The sequence below is a fragment of the Mesocricetus auratus genome, unplaced genomic scaffold, assembly GCF_017639785.1.
Source record: "Mesocricetus auratus isolate SY011 unplaced genomic scaffold, BCM_Maur_2.0 Super-Scaffold_100027, whole genome shotgun sequence".
Taxonomy (NCBI): domain Eukaryota; kingdom Metazoa; phylum Chordata; class Mammalia; order Rodentia; family Cricetidae; genus Mesocricetus; species Mesocricetus auratus.
The window spans coordinates 24494837-24515207 of record NW_024429208.1 but is presented as its reverse complement, the minus strand read 5'-3'; the positions used below and the strand labels follow the sequence as shown (position 1 = coordinate 24515207).

Below are 20371 nucleotides of genomic sequence, written 5' to 3'. Positions count from 1 at the left end.
CTGTGTGCCCTCAATAGCTAGTAAATATGTGACCGAAGACCAAGCAGCTTGTTGCCACAGTGACACACTTTTAGTGTATTTAATCAGTGGGTCCTGATGGATGTACTCATTAACATCCTTTCTGCCTCCAAACCATCCTCAGGGGGTGACAAGGCCCATTACTGCCTCCGGCTGTGTGTCAGCCAGAGCGAAAAGGCAAGAGTTTGAATTGTAGTAAAGACATGGAGTGACCGACTATTAACTTCATCTTTTGTGTCTCAGCTAGCCATTGGGATCAGATCCATGGAGAGCTGTAGAGGGCAGAGAGCTATCCAGGAGATAGCAGAAGTGTCTTCAATACCGCCACTGCCTCAGTTCCTTAGACTGGCCATTCAGTGACATAGCAGCTGCTGCCAGTCTCTTAAGACCCAAAGACAGCATTGACAGGACCTTAGGATCGATGAAGTATTATTTCAGACATGAAAGCATTCTACTAGAACCAGCAGAACAAAAACCTTTGAGGAAAAATACAGAATTGCCTGACTTTCCTTTGGTAAAGGCTTAGCGTTAGCAGCGAGACCATGAAGCAGTCATAGTCTAACTAGAGTCACACTGAGAAACGTGCGTGCGTGCGTGCGTGCGTGAAGCAGGCAGGAGTTGCTGTCTTCAGCCCCATAATCACCATCAGGAGCGTCACCTCCAGCTCCATCTGCTCTCAGCGTCAGCGCTTCCCATAGACCACTTGGGCTGCCTGCTGACTTGTCTCCCAAGCCAATAGGCCCCGTGTATGTAACCTCTGCGTCTCCCTCCTGATGAGCTCGTATCAGTCGGTCTTCCACCAAAGTGCACTGTTGATGGCCTGCAGTACCCTTCACCCACCCTCCTCTTGTCCTCCTCGCCCCATTCCTCCCTTCAGCGGTTCTCTTCCTCTTAGAGGCCTGCCCTGACTCAACACCCTTCCACTCCCTGATGGATCACATGTTCGCTGCATTTCCAAAGCATCTGTCCATCTAGTTGTTGGTTAAAAGTCTGTCTACCGATGCTCTGTAGGAACCCTCAAGAAAGTGTTGGACTCACCGTTACTGCATTGCTGGCATGGACAGTGTCAAGGAGCGTCTGTCAGATGTGGACAAAAGCTAATGCTGATGGACACACCCCTCCAGGCGCACTCCCTGTCTAGCTCCTCGAGGACCCTTGGGGCATCTTAGGGCGCCAGGAGTGGTGTCAGCTGAGCTTTCAATAAGGATTTGTGTACAGGTGTGGGCCTGTGTGTGTGGAAGCCCTGTTTGTACTTTGTTGAGCCACCCTGCCTCTCCTTGCCTTCATTATGAGGAACCTTAGTGTGGACCAATCAGACTTTTTCCACAGGACACTTGACCTTGGGAGGAGGGACAGCTGGCTCCTCCTGGTAATTGTGTTATGACACGTAAATGTCACAGCTCCAGGGAACTCTCTGCTGTCTGCTGTGCAGACTGGAGAAGCACACAGGAAAAGGGGACAGAAAATTGGGGCTGGGTGGCTGCATAGAAATGGGAGCCCAGCCTCCCTCCCCGCCCCTTCCCCTCCCCCTCCCCCCTCCCTCTCTCTTCTCCCCGCTTGCCCTATCTCATCTCTGGGCCACCTTCATCTCCTGGGGTTCTGAAATTCTTTATGGCTGAGGCCAGCTTGTTATGTTTTTTATCATGTACACCTAAAACAAGGCTTGAAAGCAGCTAGAAAAACTAAAAATAGCGACCTCAGAGCATGGGCAGGTTTTACGGGGTGAGGCCCCATGATCACAAACCCTGTGGACCCTACCCAAACTTCAAAGATTTCCAAGTGCCCAGCAAACAAAATAAAAGCTAAGAGAATCTTGATTAGCCAGTAACTTCTCACGTGACCTGCCTCATCAGCTTTTCCTTGGTCATCTGAAGAGCTGGATTGGCCAATCAATGGATGGTTGAACTGGGGCAAACTAGAGGACTAAAAGCAAACAAACCTGCATGTTCTTTTTGATTTGTTTTTCTGTTTTTCCTAATTGTTATCATAAAAGACTCAACTGAGGGTCTAGCTCAGTTGGTGGACCAACATGCAGGAAGCCCTGGTCTCAGTTGCCCAGCAACATGGAAATTACAAGTGAGGCAGAAATGATTCAGAGCCACCCTGGGCTACAAAAGACCCTGTCTCAAAAATAAAGGGAAATAAGAAAATTAGATTAAATTATTTTCCTTTCTGAGAGAAATACTGTTCTTCTTTTGAAGAGGGGGAGCTTGAGAACAGTTATGCTTGGTGAGACAGGTTCTCACTATGTAGCCCAGGCTGCTCAAACTCAGGATCCTCCTGCCTCAGCTTCTTTTGTTCTTGGATTTGAGGCCTGTGCCACCACATCTTTCTTACAGAACGCCAAATGGTACTGTTGGTATTCTGGCCCACTAGATACTGTGCCTGTCACCCACCGGGTTTACTCTGTCTTATTAGCTTTTCCCATAATAGCTAATGATAATGAGCACACTGCTTATAGAATGACTTTCTGAGTATTCAGAATTAAGAATGGTAGGATTAGTCTGTTGTCTGTGGTGCATACCTTTGATCCCTGCACTCAGGAGGCAGAAGCAGGCAGATCTCTGTGAATTTGAATTTGAGGCCAGCCTGGTCTTCATAGTGAGTTCCAGGACAGCCAGGGCTGCATACTGATAATAATCTGGGGGAAAGGGAAGGGGAAGAGCCACAGATTAAGCCAACCAATCTAGGCTGTTGAGCATAGCTCAGTGGTACAGCATGTAACTATCACAGGGATCTGGGTTCAGTTGCCACTGCCACCTAAACAAGAAACAGACCAAGCTAGTTAAAGAAGGGATTAGGTGGGGGACAGACAGATTAGGTGGGAGTAGTGGCTTCTGGTTGCTCACTACTTATTGCTGCTACAGAGCACTCCAGTTCAATTCCCAGCACCCCCATTGGGCCACTCGAAACCACCTGTAACTCCAGCTATAAGATCTGTCTCCTCTGGCCTCCACGGGCACTATACCTACACATAGACACTTACCCATAATTAGAAATAAGTGGTTTTATAAAGGGGAGACAGTCATTCCAAGAAGTGAGAGCAACTGACATTTGTGCTCTGAAAACCAAAGAACAAATCATGAGTTTCTTAACTAGCATCTTCAAAGTAAGGAACTGTTTTAAGGTAGGAAGAAATTTCAGAGTACGCAAATTAGTATTTAGCGCCACTAGTATGTGTAAAACCAGACAGCCTGAATCGTTCCTGGTTCTAGTGCAGCAGGCCTCTGCTTCTCATCCTCTTGTGGAGTACAGGGAGCCGTCACCATCATTTCTTAACTCCACAATTGTTGTTGTTCGTGTCTTTGTTCCGTGACATTATCCCTATAGAAAGCTTCAGTCAAGAGCTGTTTTTCATGATGTTGCATCCTCCTGGGCGCAAACAGCATAACTTACAGTTACCTCAGAAGAATTGGCGTTCTTCTTCCCCCTTATTGATTAGGAGCAAGCACATTTGCATCATCTCACAGCCTCTGTTAGGGACTTGATAAATCTTTGCAGTGTTTGTCATGGCTGTAATCAAGCCAGTAATACGCATCCATGTAAAATAATTTAGAAAATCCCCAAGAATGTGTTGTAAGCTGTGCCTTAGGAAACGTGTGGACAGCAGGGTCCCCTGTGTAAAGTGGGTCATGAGCCATTATGCCTCTGTGAGCAAAAATGAGGGAGCAAACGGGGAAGAATTTATAATCTCTGTCCTGCACCCCATTAATTTGGGCCCTACTTGGAGTCAGTAAGGACTTATGGGCTATTCTTACAGCTCTGGTTTCCATAAACTTACTGAAGCATAGTTTTTAGAAAATGAGTTTATGATTCAGCCTTTCAACCCAAGCATAGTTCACTCTTCCCCATCTCTTCTTTCTCCGTCTCCTATATTCAAGGAGTTCATGTGAGCCGTGTAAGGGGGAGTTCATGCAAGCCATGGAAAGGGGGTATGAAAAGCACGACTTTTTGTATTTCTTTCCTTTGTCACTTAGCTTTTTTGTGTTGCATCTTAAAATGCATTACTTGATAATTTCACACATTGCCCTGCTATTCCCTCTGAATTCTCCTTCGCAGCACAGCCCCTCTTACATCCATGTCTTTTTGTTTTGCTGTCACCCACTGAGTCTGATGAGGTTAGCCTATATGAGTATTGTTTTTTCTGGCACACAGGCAACTTACCAGTGGCTACTGAATTAAAATGACTCATCCTTCACTAGCAGCCAGCAGTCACTAACTGCCAATAACTCTTCAGTTGAGGGTGGGACCACATGAGCTCCTCCTCCACTGTATGTTACCTTCATAGAAGATAACGTGTGTCTCTTTAATTATCACTGAAGGGAGGCTTGAGAGATGGGTCTGTGGTTAAGAATTCGTACTGCTCCTCTAGAGCACCGGAGTTCAGTTCACAGCATCCACATCAGATGACTCACCATCTATCACTACAGCTCTGGGGTAGCCAGTGCCCTCTTCTGTCCTCCACACGCGTGCGCATGCGTGCGCGCGCACACACACACACACACACACACACACACACACACACGGCATACATTCACACAGATATACATAAGCAAAAATAAGAATAATGGGGGGTGTTTGTTTTTGAAACAGGGTTTCTCTGTGTAGCTTTGGAGTCTGTCCAGTTTACTCTATAAACCAAATTGGCCTCGAATTCACAGAGATCCTCCTGCCTCTGCCTCCTGATTGCTGGGTTTAAAGGTGTGTGCTACCACCTGGCTAAGAATGTTTTTAAATGTAGCTGAAGGTAACAAAAATAAGTCTAACCCTAGACCTATTGTTAATACCATTATACATGGCAGCTAATGTTTTTTGAACTCAATGTGTGCCAAGTTGATTACTGTCACACTTTATAAAAAGCAAAGCACAAGCATTCGAAGAACACACCATTATCTTATCCTGGAGAAAGAAGAGAAAATGCTGTTGTGCTCACCATAAATACTTTACTTTCTGTGTGTAAAAACATTTAGTTAATTTAGGAGCCATGTCAGGATTTTTTTTCCCAGTCAATAACTGTCAAGCTTACAGTATTCCTGTAGGCTTAGACTTTTAGTATATGGCATTCTTATGCAGACACAAAAGGGAAATGCAAGTAAATAAATGAATAAACTGGCCTACAATTACCCTCCATTCAGGAGCCAGCACACCTCTGAATGTTTTAGTCTGAACCGGGCCTGTCTGTTTTCCCACATCCCACTGTCCTTTTCGCCATCGTAGTGTGTTGATACAGCATTTTGAAAAGAAAATTCCACTGTTACCTGGGATTTTCTTCTAGGCTATTGACACATCCATTCTGCAAACCTTGACCTGTTTCCACAGGCAGTGACAACAATGGCACAATTGGTGCCTGGCCAATAGCAAGCTTAAGAAGTCTACTGATTTCAGAGATACTAATATGTATGGTTGGGGAATGGCTCAGTGAAGATGAAAAACTACCCATGCCAAGAATACTGGGGATGAGGGTAATACTGTCTTTATTTGAGAGGGAGAGGTCACTTACATGAGAAGCTGAGGACCAGGTCAGCACTCTATGGTCTCCGAACCTCAGCCGGAATCCAAAAGAGCGGGGCCCACTCCTGTACCCTCTTTTATCCCTGATTTCTCCCACATACCTGTGACCACGCCCCAGAGGGCATGGTTAAGTGCTACAGGTATGTGATCACTCCCTATATCTCAGCAGTTAGGAATGAGACCTGGTCTTCCCAGCTCCCATGACAGCCCACAATCACCTGGAATGCTAGAGGCTCTGATGCCCCCTTCTGGCCTTTGCAGGCACCATCTCTCACATGTATACATGTACACACACACATACGCACAGTTTAAAAATTAATAATAATAATGGGGTTGGCGATGTGGCTTGTTTACCGCCCTAGTTGGCAGCATGAACCTGGGAGAGCAGGGGCCTAAAAATAAGGTGGACTACAGTCTCACGCAATAGCAAACTATTCACAGCATCAGACTGTTTATACTCTGAAAGCTGAGTCCTGAGTAAAGTGTACAAGCACAAGGACAACCCGCTCATGGCAAAAACATGTGTTTCCGTAGAGGCACATAGCAACAGCTGAAGTAAACTCACTCCTATCCGCTACACCTGGGAGGACCGTGGAAACACATTCCAAGAACGGTTCTGCATTTTGCAGAAACTGAGGTCACACACTCTTGTTTCCTTGGAGTTTTCTCACAGCACCCAGAATTCTCACACAATTCCATTTTGGACTGTGTCCCAACAGTGGCTCAGCAGTTGAGAGCAAACACTGCTCTTGCAGAGGACCTGAGTTCAGGTCCCAGCATCCATATCAGGTGACTTACAACCATCTATAAATCCAACTACAGGGTGTCAAGCACTTCTGGACAGGGAGACACACACACACACACACACACACACACACACACACACACACACACACACGATTTCAACACAATAATAATTCATACAATGTAAAGCACTATCTAAAGGCATTTTCAACAGCACAGTGATAAAATGCTTGCCACAGGAGGCATAAGGCCCTGGATTCAGCTCCCAGCAGTATAGAATGAGATGCTCCAGGCCATCCTGGCTCTCTAGTGAGATACTATCTCAAATAAATAAACAAACAAACAAATAGAGTTAAGTAAAAGATCAAGGTAACTTTCCATTATATCATCTAACTTAACCTTCACAGTAATCCCAAGAGGAAGATACTATCATTTTACCCATAGATAAAGTAGCCACAGTTTGGAAGGGTTAAACAGGTTGCCTAGAGATACACAGTTGGTATTTGTCCAAGGAAGAAAAAAACCATGCTGTTTCCTTGCTGCCATGTTCTATTGGAAATGTTCCAGACCCCAGACAAGCCGTATTTTTTATGTGGATGGAGGGGGGGAGGAGGACATATCCTGATTTTTCCACACACCAAAAGAGAAGATGGAGCCAAGCCGCATAAAGTGTTTTCCAGACATCACTAGTTTCAGCAGCTAAATGTCTTCAGTTGAGTGTAGATCCTGCGATTCAGTTTTCTAACTCAGATGGGTGGGTCCCTCCATGTTTTGATCAAAATATTCTTATTTTCCTAATGGGCGACAGTGTTAACGCTAATGATTTACAGGCATCTGTTCTTGCCTGAATTGTATAAAAATTGATGACATGGTAGAGTTTTGTAATAGAAGGCGAAAGAAAAAAAAAACAGAACTTTGCTGATGGATTCTTTTGGTTCTTGCTTTAATGAATAAATGCACCTGCCAGTCTCACTCAATTTATCACTCCAGGCTGCTTCCAAACTCTGAGTACAAATTGTTTTGGCTCAAGAAGTCTAGCACTGCTATCCTGCCCACAGCAAAGGCTTGTTGCTGTTCTTGGATATTTGCATTGTTTCTTCTAGTCTTGTTGTGTGTGAACTGACCCAACAAAGGCAAGTAGTCCTTCCTAACCAGTAGAGCCCACACCTCGTCATCTCCTGAAGCCTTAGGGGCCGTGTCAAGACCTCTGCCTGGCCCTCGGGAATAAATACCGATTATAAAAACACCATTCCATCACCCCTTAGGCTTACCATAAAGTGTGTCTTGGGTGGTAGGTAAATTTCATAAATAAGGCAAAGACATTCAACTAAAATTATTCTATGAGCTCTTGCTATGTGACCCAACACTGTGTGTGACACAGCAAATAATAAAATCACAGACTTTTCCTTCAAGAAGTATGTAATGCTGGAATGGGAGATGACGGTGGGTCTGTGGAACACACACATTCAGCCAGCCATAGCATGCCAATGTAAACCCAAGCACTCCTGTTGAGAAATGGAAGGTGACATCAAGTGAGTTCCCAGAAGTCCTGGGGCCAGCTAACCTGGAATATTCCTCAGAGAACAAGAGACCCTATAGAAAATAAGACAAGGACCGACACCCAAGATTATCCTCTGACCCCCACATGTGCGCCATAGCATGCACACACACAAACACACACACACACACACACCATAAACACAAAAGAATTTTTTAAGCAGTATGTAATGTTATGGAAGATACAGGCACCATGAATAAGCAAAGCCTAATGCAGTGCAGAGTGTACTCTTCCTTTAGTTATATCAGCAGGCATGCCCAACGTTGTAACATTGTGACACAACATTGTTATTATAGAATTCACATTCAGGAAACACAATCAAGTTACCAAAAAAATTGCAAAAATACCTCAATGTTTTCTGTAAGTTGACAGTTTTGTGTTGAGCAGCATTCCTAGTTATCCTAGGCTGCTAGTGATTTGTAAAGTTACAGTTTGGACACACCTGGTCACCTGGTAGGCCTTACCTGTTGTCAGAGTTCAGAAGATTCTGGAAAGCTGAGTGCATTCTGGGATCATTAGTGGAACCATAAAGTTCAGGGAAGGATGGGGTTTGTACAAGTAGATGAAGCGGGGGCAACCCCAGACAGGAAAAATGACAGGAAGAAAAATTTCTCAAGTCCTTAGCATAAAACAAGCCTTCCTCTGGAGTTACAAGTTATTCCAAGTCCTGTCACAGCTGATGAACGCCTCCTTCGGAACATGGAGGGTCTGAAGTTGGCTGCGTTCTCCTTGCTGCGGCTGGGCAGCTTTTACATTTCTTCTGTTTCATTGCTGTGAGAAATCACCAAGCATGTTGGCAGCACAGCTGTGGGAGTTTGCTGGACGGACGTGTCAGCGAGATGGGGCTAATCCACATCATTTGGAGCTCGCTGAAAGTGTATACCAAAAAATCAAAAAAGGAAGCTTTTGTGTTCTGACTTACATGGTTTTCTCCCTTTATCAGTAAGAAATCCTCTACCTTTTCCCAAGGTTGCTCCTTAAAAGTATTTGACTTTAGGGGCATGGAAGTGGGTTAGTAGTTGTATTTTTCTTTAATTCAGTTTTGTTTTTTACTTGTGGTTGGACAGGGTCTCACTACATAGACCAAGCCTGTCTCCTGCTCTCCATCTGACTTCCTCGGCCTCCTGAGTGCCTGGTTTACCAGCATGCGCCAGCACACCCACCATTGTTTTGGTCTCAGTTTCACTGTGATGTGAAGACAGCCACTATGAGTTACCAAGCCCAATGTGAACTCTGTATCTTGATTGCCATTATTTCTTAAAAGTTCTTGCATCAACTACTGTTTTCCAGTTTGTGTCACCTCTAAGTACATCATGTGTGGTACCAGTTCTTGGGCGTCGAGTAAGGGACAAGGCAGATCTCCAGCTCTCTCATGAAACTGACAAGCTGTCGGCAGCGTTAGGAGGAACCTGCCAGATTTTTACCTAGGCAGTCGATCCCAAAGCTTTCTGCACAGAAAGTTGGACTCGGGAAAGCATCAGTCTAGGGTAGGCTGCCTCCCTACAGCAGTTAGTCCCTTAGTCCTGGTTCTTACCTCCTGAAATTGGAGCATTTCTATCTCTTTTTTTCTTCCCCAGCAGTCGATTTCCAAAACTCTTGTGTGATCTCACATGAAAAGAGAAGTGTCCTTGAACTCTGAATCACACTGGGTCTCTCATATCTCACAGGAATATATAATGCAAAGCTAGGGGCTTTTCATGTTACTGGAAGCAGAAATTGCCTGTAATATCTGCTGCTTGCTAAAAGTTATCTTAAAGGGAAAAGCACCCAAAATTCTTCAGCAATTTCCTGTGGAAACGTTAACTCCACTGATGGCTTGGAACATTGCACAAGAGTTACTGTCCTCAGTTTACAGGTCAGTTCTTCGGGAAGAACTGTCGCAGAAGCGAATGTTTTGTGGGTTGGTGTATGGAAGTCTCCTAGATCTGGGGGTCTGGCAAGGAAGGTCTGAGTGTTAAGCCTATTGTGACAGCATAGCTATGGTAACATCCCACAGTCTCGGAACTTCCCTTTGAAGATCGTAACTCTTCCAGGCATCCTTTTCTTTGAAAACAGTTCTTTCCTAACTCAGTACTGATCCACATTTGAGCAGAAGACAGGTTAACTGGCCAAAAGCCACTCAGGACTCTTCCTTCAGGAGAGGCAGCCTGACTAATTAGGCTCTTACAATACTTAAACGATAATTAAATTCCCAGATGCTTAGCCAGGCATGGTGGCCATGTAGGCAGATCTCTATGAGTTGGAGGTCAGCCTGGTCTATATAAGTGAGTTCCAGGACAGCCAGAGCTACACAGTGAGATCCTGTCTCAAAACAAACAAATCCCCAGGCACTCCAACTAAAGACTTAGCAGACTGCAAAACTTGAAACAAATGCAGCTGGTAATCTGCTTTTCTTTTCTTCTTTAAAGAGAGTGTCTCATGTAACTCAGAATGACCTATGTTGTATAGCCAAGGATAACCTTTGACTTCTTACCTCCTTTCTGCACCTCCCTGAGTGATGGGGTAATAGGTACCCATATGCCATCACATCCAGCTAATGTCGTGCTAGGGACCGAACCCAGGGTTTTGTGTGTGCTAGGCAAGCACTCTGTCAGCTGAGGTACATTGCCAGCCTTTCCTCCTACCACCTTGGTTATTAGTGTTGCTTTCTTTTTTGGGACAGGGTCTTTTTATGTAGCCCAGGCTGCCCTGGAACTCACCATGTAGCCAAAGTTAGCATGGAAGTCTGAATCCTCTTGCCTCAGGTTCCAAATGCCAGCCATGTGACATCAGAGCCTTGGGGTGTGATGTGCTCTTTATTTCTGAGGAGTTAATCACTGCCATTAAGCACCACTGCTAAGTATCTTTTTAATATTTTATGTTTAATGTTTAATATTTAAATATGCTTCCACATTTAAAATACAGAAATCTTGAGTCAGGCTTGGTGGGTCACACCTATAACCCTTGCATTCCAGATGTGAGGCAGAAATGGTCTAATAGAGGCCAGCATGATCTATAGAGTTCAAAAAAAGCTTGGGCAATAGTCAGACTTTGTCTCAAACAAAGGAAAATATAGAAACTACAGGTAAATATTTAATTTCTTTCCTTACTAGGAAAGAGTTCTTAGGCATAACTAGTTTTTTTTAAAAAAAATAACTATATATCTAGCTGTAATGAAGATTTTCATACATAAAATAAATCTAGACAAAGTTAAAAGATGGGCAAACTGGGCAAAAATTACCATACATTAACAAAGGGCAAACATTTTCTTATATTAAATGTCACTGTTCCTATTATTGTACATGTATGAGTGTTTTACCTGTGTGTATGTCTGTGCACCACATGGGGCTGTCAGATCAAAAGGTTAGCCCAGTTCCTGGTCTGGCTACATGACTGGGACTCTGATTTGGTCACCTGATTTGATCACAGCCCAAACTTCCTTCTTGATTCACTGCGGCAAATATGGCAGATTTTAAACTCATAGACTCAATGATTTTCCCACCTCCGCCTCCCAAATAGCTAGGATTATAGGTGCATACCACCTTTCCGGGCAAAACATAACAACAAAAAAGCCAAGGAGGGAGGAAAGGAAAGGAAAGGAAGGGAAGGGAAAGGAAAGGAAAGGAAAGGAAAGGAAAGGAAAGGAAAGGAAAGGAAAGGAAAGGAAAGGAAAGGAAAGGAAAGGAAAGGAAAGGAAAGGAAAAAGAAAAAAAAAGAAGAAGAAGAAAAACAAAACAAGATTTTATCCTGGAACACTGTGTGGATCAGCTGACCTTGAAATCCACCTGCCTCTGCCTTCCCAGTGCTGAGACTAAAGTCATGTGCCGCCGTGCCCAGCCCACATCTTGAGTGCTGGAATTAAATGTATTCACCACCATTTCTGGCCCCAGCTAAACCAATTTTAAACTGTAAGAAGTCTTTAGGTTTGGAACTGAAAAGTAGAGTCATTTAGGCTGGCGTGCCACTCAGAATAATTAATTGCCCCACATGCACAAGGACCCAGCACCACAAAGACAAGAAATCTAGCAGCTTAGTTAATATTTAATAATCTCATGGTCTGCAGATGGGACAGGTATCCTGGAGCTCAGGAGCCAAGGACAACCACAGGTTGTAGTAAGCTTAGCAGCTTATAGCCTTGCCTCAAGGAAACGCTTCCCCACAGTATCTCGGCTCTGCTCTGGCAGGACAAGGTCTTCCAGCTGGGGATATTTGCCCAGTGTAGCAGTTTTGCTCGGCAGAAGGTTTCTGGGGGGGGGGGGGAGTTGCTAAAGTTCAGCTCTGCTCCCAGATTGTAGAGAGCACAGAACTGAGCGTAGCAACTCCACTCTGCCAAGGGAAGGTTTCCCCTGCAAAAGTGTTACAGCCCTGCTCCCTCTGCTCTGCCCAGGGTTGCCTCTGTTCCACCGCAAAAGAAGGTCTTCACCCAAAGCTCATCCAGGGGGTTTATTGGGAGGGAAGAATCCAGGAGAGTGGCTGCCCTCTGCCAGAGGTTTATATAGGGCTTTCAGGGTGGGGATTGGTCCGACCCCAATGCTGAGCTCAGATTGGCTAGAACTCCTGCTCGAGGATTGGTTAGTTTTCTGCACAGGGTTAGGGTCAGATTTGTCTCTGGCTTCAGGGCCAAAGTGTGTTTCTTTCTCTGGTCCTTTTTAGCCTTTTGGCTCCAATTTTAGGGCCAGGGTGCATTTCTTTCACTGACTCTGATTCCAGGGACAAAGTGTGTTTCTTTGGCACTGGTTTCAGGGTCGGGGTGCATTTCTTTGGTTCTGGTTGCAGGGCCAATGTGTGTTTCTTTGGCTCTGCTTAGGGTGTGTTTCTTTGACTGGTCCCTTTTCCCTACACCGAGTCTGATGGACTGTGCTAGCCCTTGCTGAGCACAGAGCTATGTTACCTCCCTTCCAAACTGTAGGCCTTCTTCCTCAACTTGCCAGAAGACAACCATGAATAAGGTTGTGAAGATTCCTCTTGTGTTTAGAGATGCCCGTCCAGTTACAGAAACAGATTTCAACTCAAACTTTAAAATATACCGTGCTTCCTGGAAGAGGAGAGGTCCCATGGGGAACGGCGCCTGTAATCTGTTATCTTTTTCGTGAACCTAATAGTATGAAACTTCTGGCAGGAATAATAGCGGCACAAAAGCCCCATGCTGTCCCACTGAAAAGCATAGAGGTGTGCAGCTCGCTGGCCTGAGACCGCCATGCAGTCTTGCACCGTGCAATTCAGAAGCTAGAAAAGGCCTCTCCAGAAGTTTGTCATTCTAAAATGCTTGTGTAAGGGAAAGATTTCCCAGAGTGTAGTAACACCCAAAGTCTTTGCTTAATGATGACCCACATTCAGATACTGACTTCTTCCTCCTTTTACTATTTTTCAGTCTTTTTTTTTAACCTTGTAATAAAACATTTTCTTCTCTTCCATAACATTTCATCTTCCTCAGATCATTTCATGTAGATAAATGTAAACCATCTGTCCTTCCAAAAGACTATTCCTTCTCTCAGCGAAGAGCAGGGATGGGAACAAAACATTGTGTATGGAAAGCCAGGAAGAATCTTACCATTTGCTGGCTTCTCCTTTCTGGCTCTTCCTTGCCTGCCCTGCACCCCTCTGGGGCTCAGCAGGGAGACAGCTTGTATGCATTTGAGAATGTGACTGTGGCTGCAGAAGGAAAATGCGAGGCTGTTGAACTGCCTTTGAAACACTGAGAAGCAGCACAGTGAGCTGTGTGCTGGGCCACACGGGTTCTATGCCACAGGACTAACTAAAATGGAATTCCTTAATTGTCGCCTAAGTGGAACCTTAGTGAACATGTGTTTGCTAGGTCAGTGGGAGCCAGTGACTGAGACCACTTCCAGATACACAGACATTTCCTGCATTGTGGGTCTCTCCTTGAGGCCCTTCCTTGACCTTGAGGATTGATTGCTTGCCTACAGCTCTCCCTGGGCATATCTGCAGGATTGTCAACACTGAGGATGCAGGATGGGAGCCATGTGTGGCTCACTTGGAGGGCTCAGGCAGCAGGATCATGAGTCTGAGGCCAATTTGAACTGCATAGTGAGACTCTGTGTCAAAAAAATAACTGCACAAATGATCTCTACAGCCATGTAACATCTATCCACCGCCCTTGACATTTTAAGTTAGCAAAACTCAGTCTTCAAAACTCCCAAACCTTAGTGGTTGTATGTGTGTGAAATACCCACCACCGCCAACCATATTTAAGACCTCAGGAACAGAAACAGGCTGGGGCTGAAGACCCCTGATCCCCTGCAATGTGAAAAAACTCATTAGATAGGTAGGTTTGCCTCAGAAGACCCAGTAGGCTAAGCAGAGAGGTGCTATGCCCAAGGCATATCAGAGCTCTGAAGTGGGCCAGACTATACAGAAAGGATAAATGTTAGTGCTTAGGTCATTTCACTTCTAACTGATTAGTAATAATGGAACAAGTCTGGCTCTTCAAACACTAGTAAAAATGCTACTTCAGGATCTCCCTTGGAAAATGCCCGTGAAACACAACAGAGGTGTGTGTTTGAGCCTCTGGAGGCTGAAAACTGAAACCTTGCCAACTGTTGTCGGGTCACAAACAAGAAGCATTTCAACCTCAAGTCTGCCGTGCCTCAGAGCACTGAAATGCTGAGGTGTGAGTTTGCCCCACAACATGGGGAATTCCAGGAAGGGGAGTCTGAATGGCCAGATCTTAACGGCCAACCTAGAGAACAGGACCTTAGCATTGTCTTAGGATCTGCCTGTAAGTGAGTTCTGTACTGCCAACTCTGACTCAGGCATTTAAGGAAACAGATCTGCCTGATGTAAACAGTGCAGAAAGTTGCCCACTTGCAGAATTTTTATCAGTTCCTCTGTTTTCTTTCAGGATGGTAAATTGAGCCATAAATCAAACTTAAATCGAATCCCGAAAACTTTGGGTTTTGTCAGAAATTAATCAGTTCTGTGGAAGAGATGGAGTGACAGATGTAAAATACCGAGGGCCTGCGTGGGGAAGGAGACTTTCACTCAATATTGATGATGTTGATTCCTCTGCTTTCACTTAAGCATGGCTCTCAGCTCCACACCCCCACCCCCGCCCCCTGCTGTTCTAGCTTATTTGAAACAACAGGGTGCTGTCCTGAAGGTTGCTGAAAAATAGGAAACAGTGTGAACCCAGATGGCCTGCATTTGCACACCCAGCTTAGTCACACTTACTTACACATTGCCTCAGTTTTCTTACCTGCAAAATGGAGCTAATAAGCTCCATACACCTGATTGATGGAGATTAAATTAAAGAATGTATAGATGAGCCACCTGGGCGCAACACATGCTCAGTAAAGAGTTCCTATTACAGGGTCATTCTTGTGGGTTGTGTGACTTGTATACTCCCATAGCTCATAAGGTGTGTCAACTGACCAAGCCAACTGAGGAAATGGGAATGGGAAGAATCGACTCTTGGCTATTTCCATCTCTATTGTATGTCTCGTGTCTTATCTCCTTACTGCAAGTCCATAAGGACAAAAACAGAACTGCCTTCTTCCTTACCATCTTCCCATGCCATGTGATGACTTAATACAAGTGCTGGACGACTAGAAGACATCCAGGAAGTGCTGTTGATGTGACCTCACTAGTACCATCTGACATCTGTGCATACCATCTCAGGAGAACAGATTAGCCCTGCCATGTAGGAATGTAAACATTTCCCTGTATCTGTGATGTCCCAGTAATACCATGGAAAGTTCTGCCATGTTCACGTCATTCTTCTCCCTATAGCACCATGTTATATGTTTATATAATAAAATTAACATTGCAGCCGAGACCAAGAGAGCTTCCTTGTCTAGGTTTTTAAATGAAATCTTTGGTTTTTTGGTATTTTAAATCAGGGTTTCTCTGTGTAGTCCTTCCTGGCTGTCCTGGAACTCACAGAGATCTGCCTGCCTCTTCTTCCCTAGTGTTGGGATTAAAGGTGTGAGCCACCACCAACCAGATTTAAATGAAATCTTAACCCTTAGAATAGAGGTACTTAATGCTTAGCCTTTTCATCTGCATATTTAAATATCTTTAGTGATTTTTCCATAGCTTTGTAGTTAGCAAGTCTACTGAAGGCAGCTTATGTTATATGCATTTTTGGGGGAATGGGGTTTCGAGACAGGGTTTTGCTGTGTATCCCTGGCTGTCCTGAAACTCACTTTGTAGACCAGGTTGGCCTTGAACTCATGGAGATCCACCTGCCTCTGCCTCCTAAGTGCTAGAATTAAATGCCTTCGACACCATCGCCCAGCTTGTATGCATCTTTTTAAATGCATATTTTTAAAGCTCTATTGATATCCTAATATTCAGTTACCATTTTCCAGAAAGCTTGTAAATGCATTATTCTTTTTGAAGTCCTTAAAGGTCTAAGTGCATACAAAAACTTGATTTGCATATGCATAATTGATAAAATTTGTAATCATTTTTAAGTCTACTCTGAGAAACAGGAGCATGGGAAATCTTGAGAGTTGTTATCACTATTAATGTATGAAATCTCAGCACTAAGGAGACAGGCAGGTAGATATCTATGTGAGTTCAAGGACAGCCTGGTCTGCATACTGAGTTTCAGACCAGCCAGGATTACATAATGAAAGCCTGTCTTTTTTGGGGGCGGGAGTTGGTTTCTCTGTATTGTTTTGGAGGCTGTCCTGGAACTCGCTCTGTAGACCAAGCTGGCCTCGAACTCACAGAGATCCGCCTGCCTCTGCTGGGATTAAAGGCATGTGCCACTAACACCCGGCTGAAAGCCTGTCTTAAAAAAAAAAGAAAGAAAAGGAAAAAAAGGAAAAAAAAATGGAATTCATGTAGAGTTTTAAAATAGGCCCCATCCTCTCAAGGCTGCTCCTGATCTTTGGGAGGTGAGGAGCTTTGGATACTCTGGGTTTTATTGTCCATTTCTATTAGTATTAGCACATATTAATATCTCAGTCATGATTTTTTAATCATGATAATTTCATACATGCATATAAGCAGTTCTGGTTTATCTGTGAGATACTGAGGCCCAAATTCATTTCTTTCATCAATCATAATTGCTTGTTCTGCAGTCCATGTCATAATACCTCCATTTAACACCAGAAACACTCTGTCTGCTTCCCAGTTTGAACGCCATGACCCGGTGGACGGGAGAATCACTGAGAGGCAGTTTGGTGGCATGCTGCTGGCCTACAGCGGAGTGCAGTCCAAGAAGCTGACCGCCATGCAGAGACAGCTCAAGAAGCACTTCAAAGACGGGAAGGTAGGCCGCCTCGGACGCAGGGAGAGATGAAACCATAGGAACGTCTGGTTATGGCGAAGACATCAACAATAATGAGAGTATGCCGTGAACCCAGGGTTATGACGAATACACCTCTCATGCCTGAGGTGCAGAGACAGAAAAATAATGAGCAGTGGGCAAAGGACAGGAGGGAGGGCAGAATGAGCCCAGGTTTCTGCTCAGACAAAGGTGGCACCATGCACTGGGACCGAGAAGTATAAGAGAGGATAATTTGGACAGGAAGATAGAGCTCTGTCAAAGATGTCTTGGATTTAACTATCTTTGTTTTGTTGGTTGGGTTTTGGAGACGGGGTTTCTCTGGTTATCCTGGAACTCACTCTGTAGACCAGGCTGGCCTGGAGTTCACAGAGATCCATGTGCTTCTGCCTCCAGAGTGCCGGGATTAAAGGCGTATGCCATCATTGTCTGGCTACAATGTCTTGAATTTAAAATAACTGGCAGCTTGGTATCCAAAGTCTCCTTCGGAGCTCTGAGCCAGGTTTGGTAATCACTGACACCCTTAGACTTAAAACCATGAGAGCTGGAGAGATTTCTTCAGGAGAGTCTTATACAGAATGAAAACTGTGGAGCAAGGACAGAATGCAGTTAAACATGATTTTGAGAAGTCAGGTTAAGGACTTATTCAGTCTGCAATAAAAAAAATTACTATGATAACACCATGACCAAAATTGACTTCGAGAGGAAAGAGTATAGTAGGCTTGCCAGTTATAATTCATCATCAGAGGACACCAATGCCGAAACCTATAGGCAGGAACTGAGACAGACGCCGTGGAGGAATGTTCTTACCGGCTACTCTCCAAGGCTTGCTCAGTCTGCTTTCTTTTTTTTTTTTTTTAAGATTTGTTTATTTATTATACAAAGTGTTCTGCCTGCATGAATGTCTGCAGGCCAGAAGAGGACACCAGATCTCATTATAGATGGTTATAAGCCAACTTGTGGTTGCTGGGAATTGAACTCAGGACCCATGGAAGAGCAGCCAGTGCTCTTAACCTCTGAGCATCTCTCCAGCCCCTCAGTCTGCTTTCTTATACAACCCAGGATCATCAGTCCAGTGATGGCACCACCCACAGTGGCCCTCTCCTATCAGTTTTTAATCATGAAAATGCCCCCACAGACTTCCCTACTGCCAATCTGATAAGGTGATTTTTCTCAGTGGCGCTTCCATCTTCTCACAGGATGCCAAGCTGACAGAAAACTAACGCACAGTCCAAAATCAGCAGTAAAGACAAGCCTAGAACATATGAGAAACTTGTGTGACTGGAGAATCCCAGACCAAGGACAGATGAGGAGGCCAGAGAGGCACAGAAGACGCCTAGGCATTATTCATAACAGTGGGAGGGTGCTGAAGGCTTGAGGATGAAATGACATGGTTGGTTATATACATAAAGAGAGTCACAGCCCCATCATGGAAGATGATGTGGGAATGTGTGGGAGTAGGATCAACAAGACTGGTAGTGAGGTTTCAGAGAATTTAGGAAGAGATGAGGAGTCTGAGCAGCATTGAAATTAGAGACCTTGGATTCACGGGAGCTCCACCCAGTCCTCCTCCCTGCTCTTCTTTAACACTGGGTGCACCAGAGCAGGAAAAGGACAGGTCACAAAAGAGACTGGAGGAGAGGCTTGACCACTAACTGCTCAGGCACACAGATACAGTAGAGCCTGGCCGAGAGCAGAGAACTCAGACATTGTCACTGCCGGTCCCAGGGAGTCACGTGGCCATGATCAGAGCACCAGCCTGGCGCTGAATATGTTCCATGAGTGATTACCAAAGTAGTAGTATGGTATGATCAAGACAAGGCCTCAGCTGCTTCCCTAGTGGTTGCCATGGTCCCTGTAGGTAAATGCCCCAACCTCATTGGCCTTGGACATCAGACTTGCTTGCCATAGGACCATTCTAGCCTGTAAGTGCCCATAACTAGAGAAGAAATAAGACTTCCAGTGTTCATTCCAGTTTTCTTATTGTTTGTGTGAGAAATCTTGCATGAAAACCACTGCTTCCCAACCATGTCTCAGCTGGACCATTTTCCCACTTGCCTTGGTTGTTGAGAAACTGAAAGGTTCTTCTGAACTCGATCCAGCCTGTTTCCACAGCAGGTGTTTCCTTGGCTGAGGGGTAGACTTGTCATCAGTTGACAGGAAGAGAATATTTCTTCCCCTGGGAAGCACTCTGCACTATCCCTTACCCAGCTCATGTCTGTGAAAATTACAATATGTTGATTACCAGTGTTTGGGTGGATTTTTAGCCCTTTGCTGGACACAGGGTGTTTGAATAAAGCAGGCACTGTTTCCTGTAGGCAGACTTTTCATCTCTGTTTTGTAAAGCTTTTTCATGTTTGGTATTTGTTAGGTTTTAGGGGTGCTGAGGATCCAGCCTGGGGCCTCATACATGCTAGGCAGATGCGTTCTGCTGAGCCACACACCTAGCCCGAGCAGGCCTGTTTCTAAAGGTGGCTGCAGACATTGGTTTGACCTTAAGTTAGCTATCAATCATGATAGGCTGATTCATATTTCACCATGAGTTTAAATTTGAAAGTAATGAATTAGGTGTTGGAGACATCTCCCTTGAAGGCATACAGTGTCTTAGATTGTCTAGAAGTAAATTTAAGATCAAAGACCTTGCAGAAAAAGAGCTCTGATGTGAAAGGACAAGCTTGGTGAAATTGGAAATCTGGGTACAAAATTAATTTTGGCCAGAATTTCTAGCCTGCTTTAGCTGGGAGATTAAAATTGATTGCCCTCTTGTGTTGATTAAATAGTTGTGAACATAGCAATTAGCCCAAATGAGAGTTAATAAAGGGCCTTTGCTCCTAATATTACCAGTCCATCTCTCCAGAACCATTTCCATTAAGAAGAAATCTCCATCTGTTTCTAAGCGCTTCCTTTATTCCATTTTAGATTTGTTAACATGAAAATATAAGGGCTAGAGAGACAGCTCGGCACCCACATAGCGGCTCCCAGCCATCTGGAACTCCAACGCCCCCTTCTGGTTTCCACAGGCACTAAAGATGCACATGGTACACATACTTCTACACTAACACTCATGCCCATGAAATAAAAATAAATCTTAAAATAAAATGACAAGACCTTCTTCAAGCCAATTAACTCCCTGGTTTCTTTTATCCCAACCATTATGCCATTTCCTCCCCATCAAGATCCTACCCAAAGAAGGGGTTTAGGAAAGTAAGTTCATCAGCACTAGTTGTGTAGTGATAAGCCTAGTAGTTTACAAATGACAACCCACCAGTTACTGCTTTCTCTTTTTTAAAAAATATTAATACAGT

General features: G+C 44.5%; 1 protein-coding gene across 4 annotated transcripts in view; it reads left to right on the top strand.

The window, feature by feature from the left end:
* The window catches only part of Micu1 (mitochondrial calcium uptake 1), a 142013-nt gene that overhangs the window by 91779 nt on the left and 29863 nt on the right, over positions 1 to 20371 (top strand). For all 4 annotated transcript variants that reach the window (XM_040732566.1, XM_040732565.1, XM_040732564.1 and 1 more), the window contains one exon: positions 16914 to 17051. In XM_040732566.1, the coding sequence (XP_040588500.1) occupies positions 16914 to 17051 (138 nt within the window). The remainder of the gene's footprint in view (positions 1 to 16913; positions 17052 to 20371) is intronic.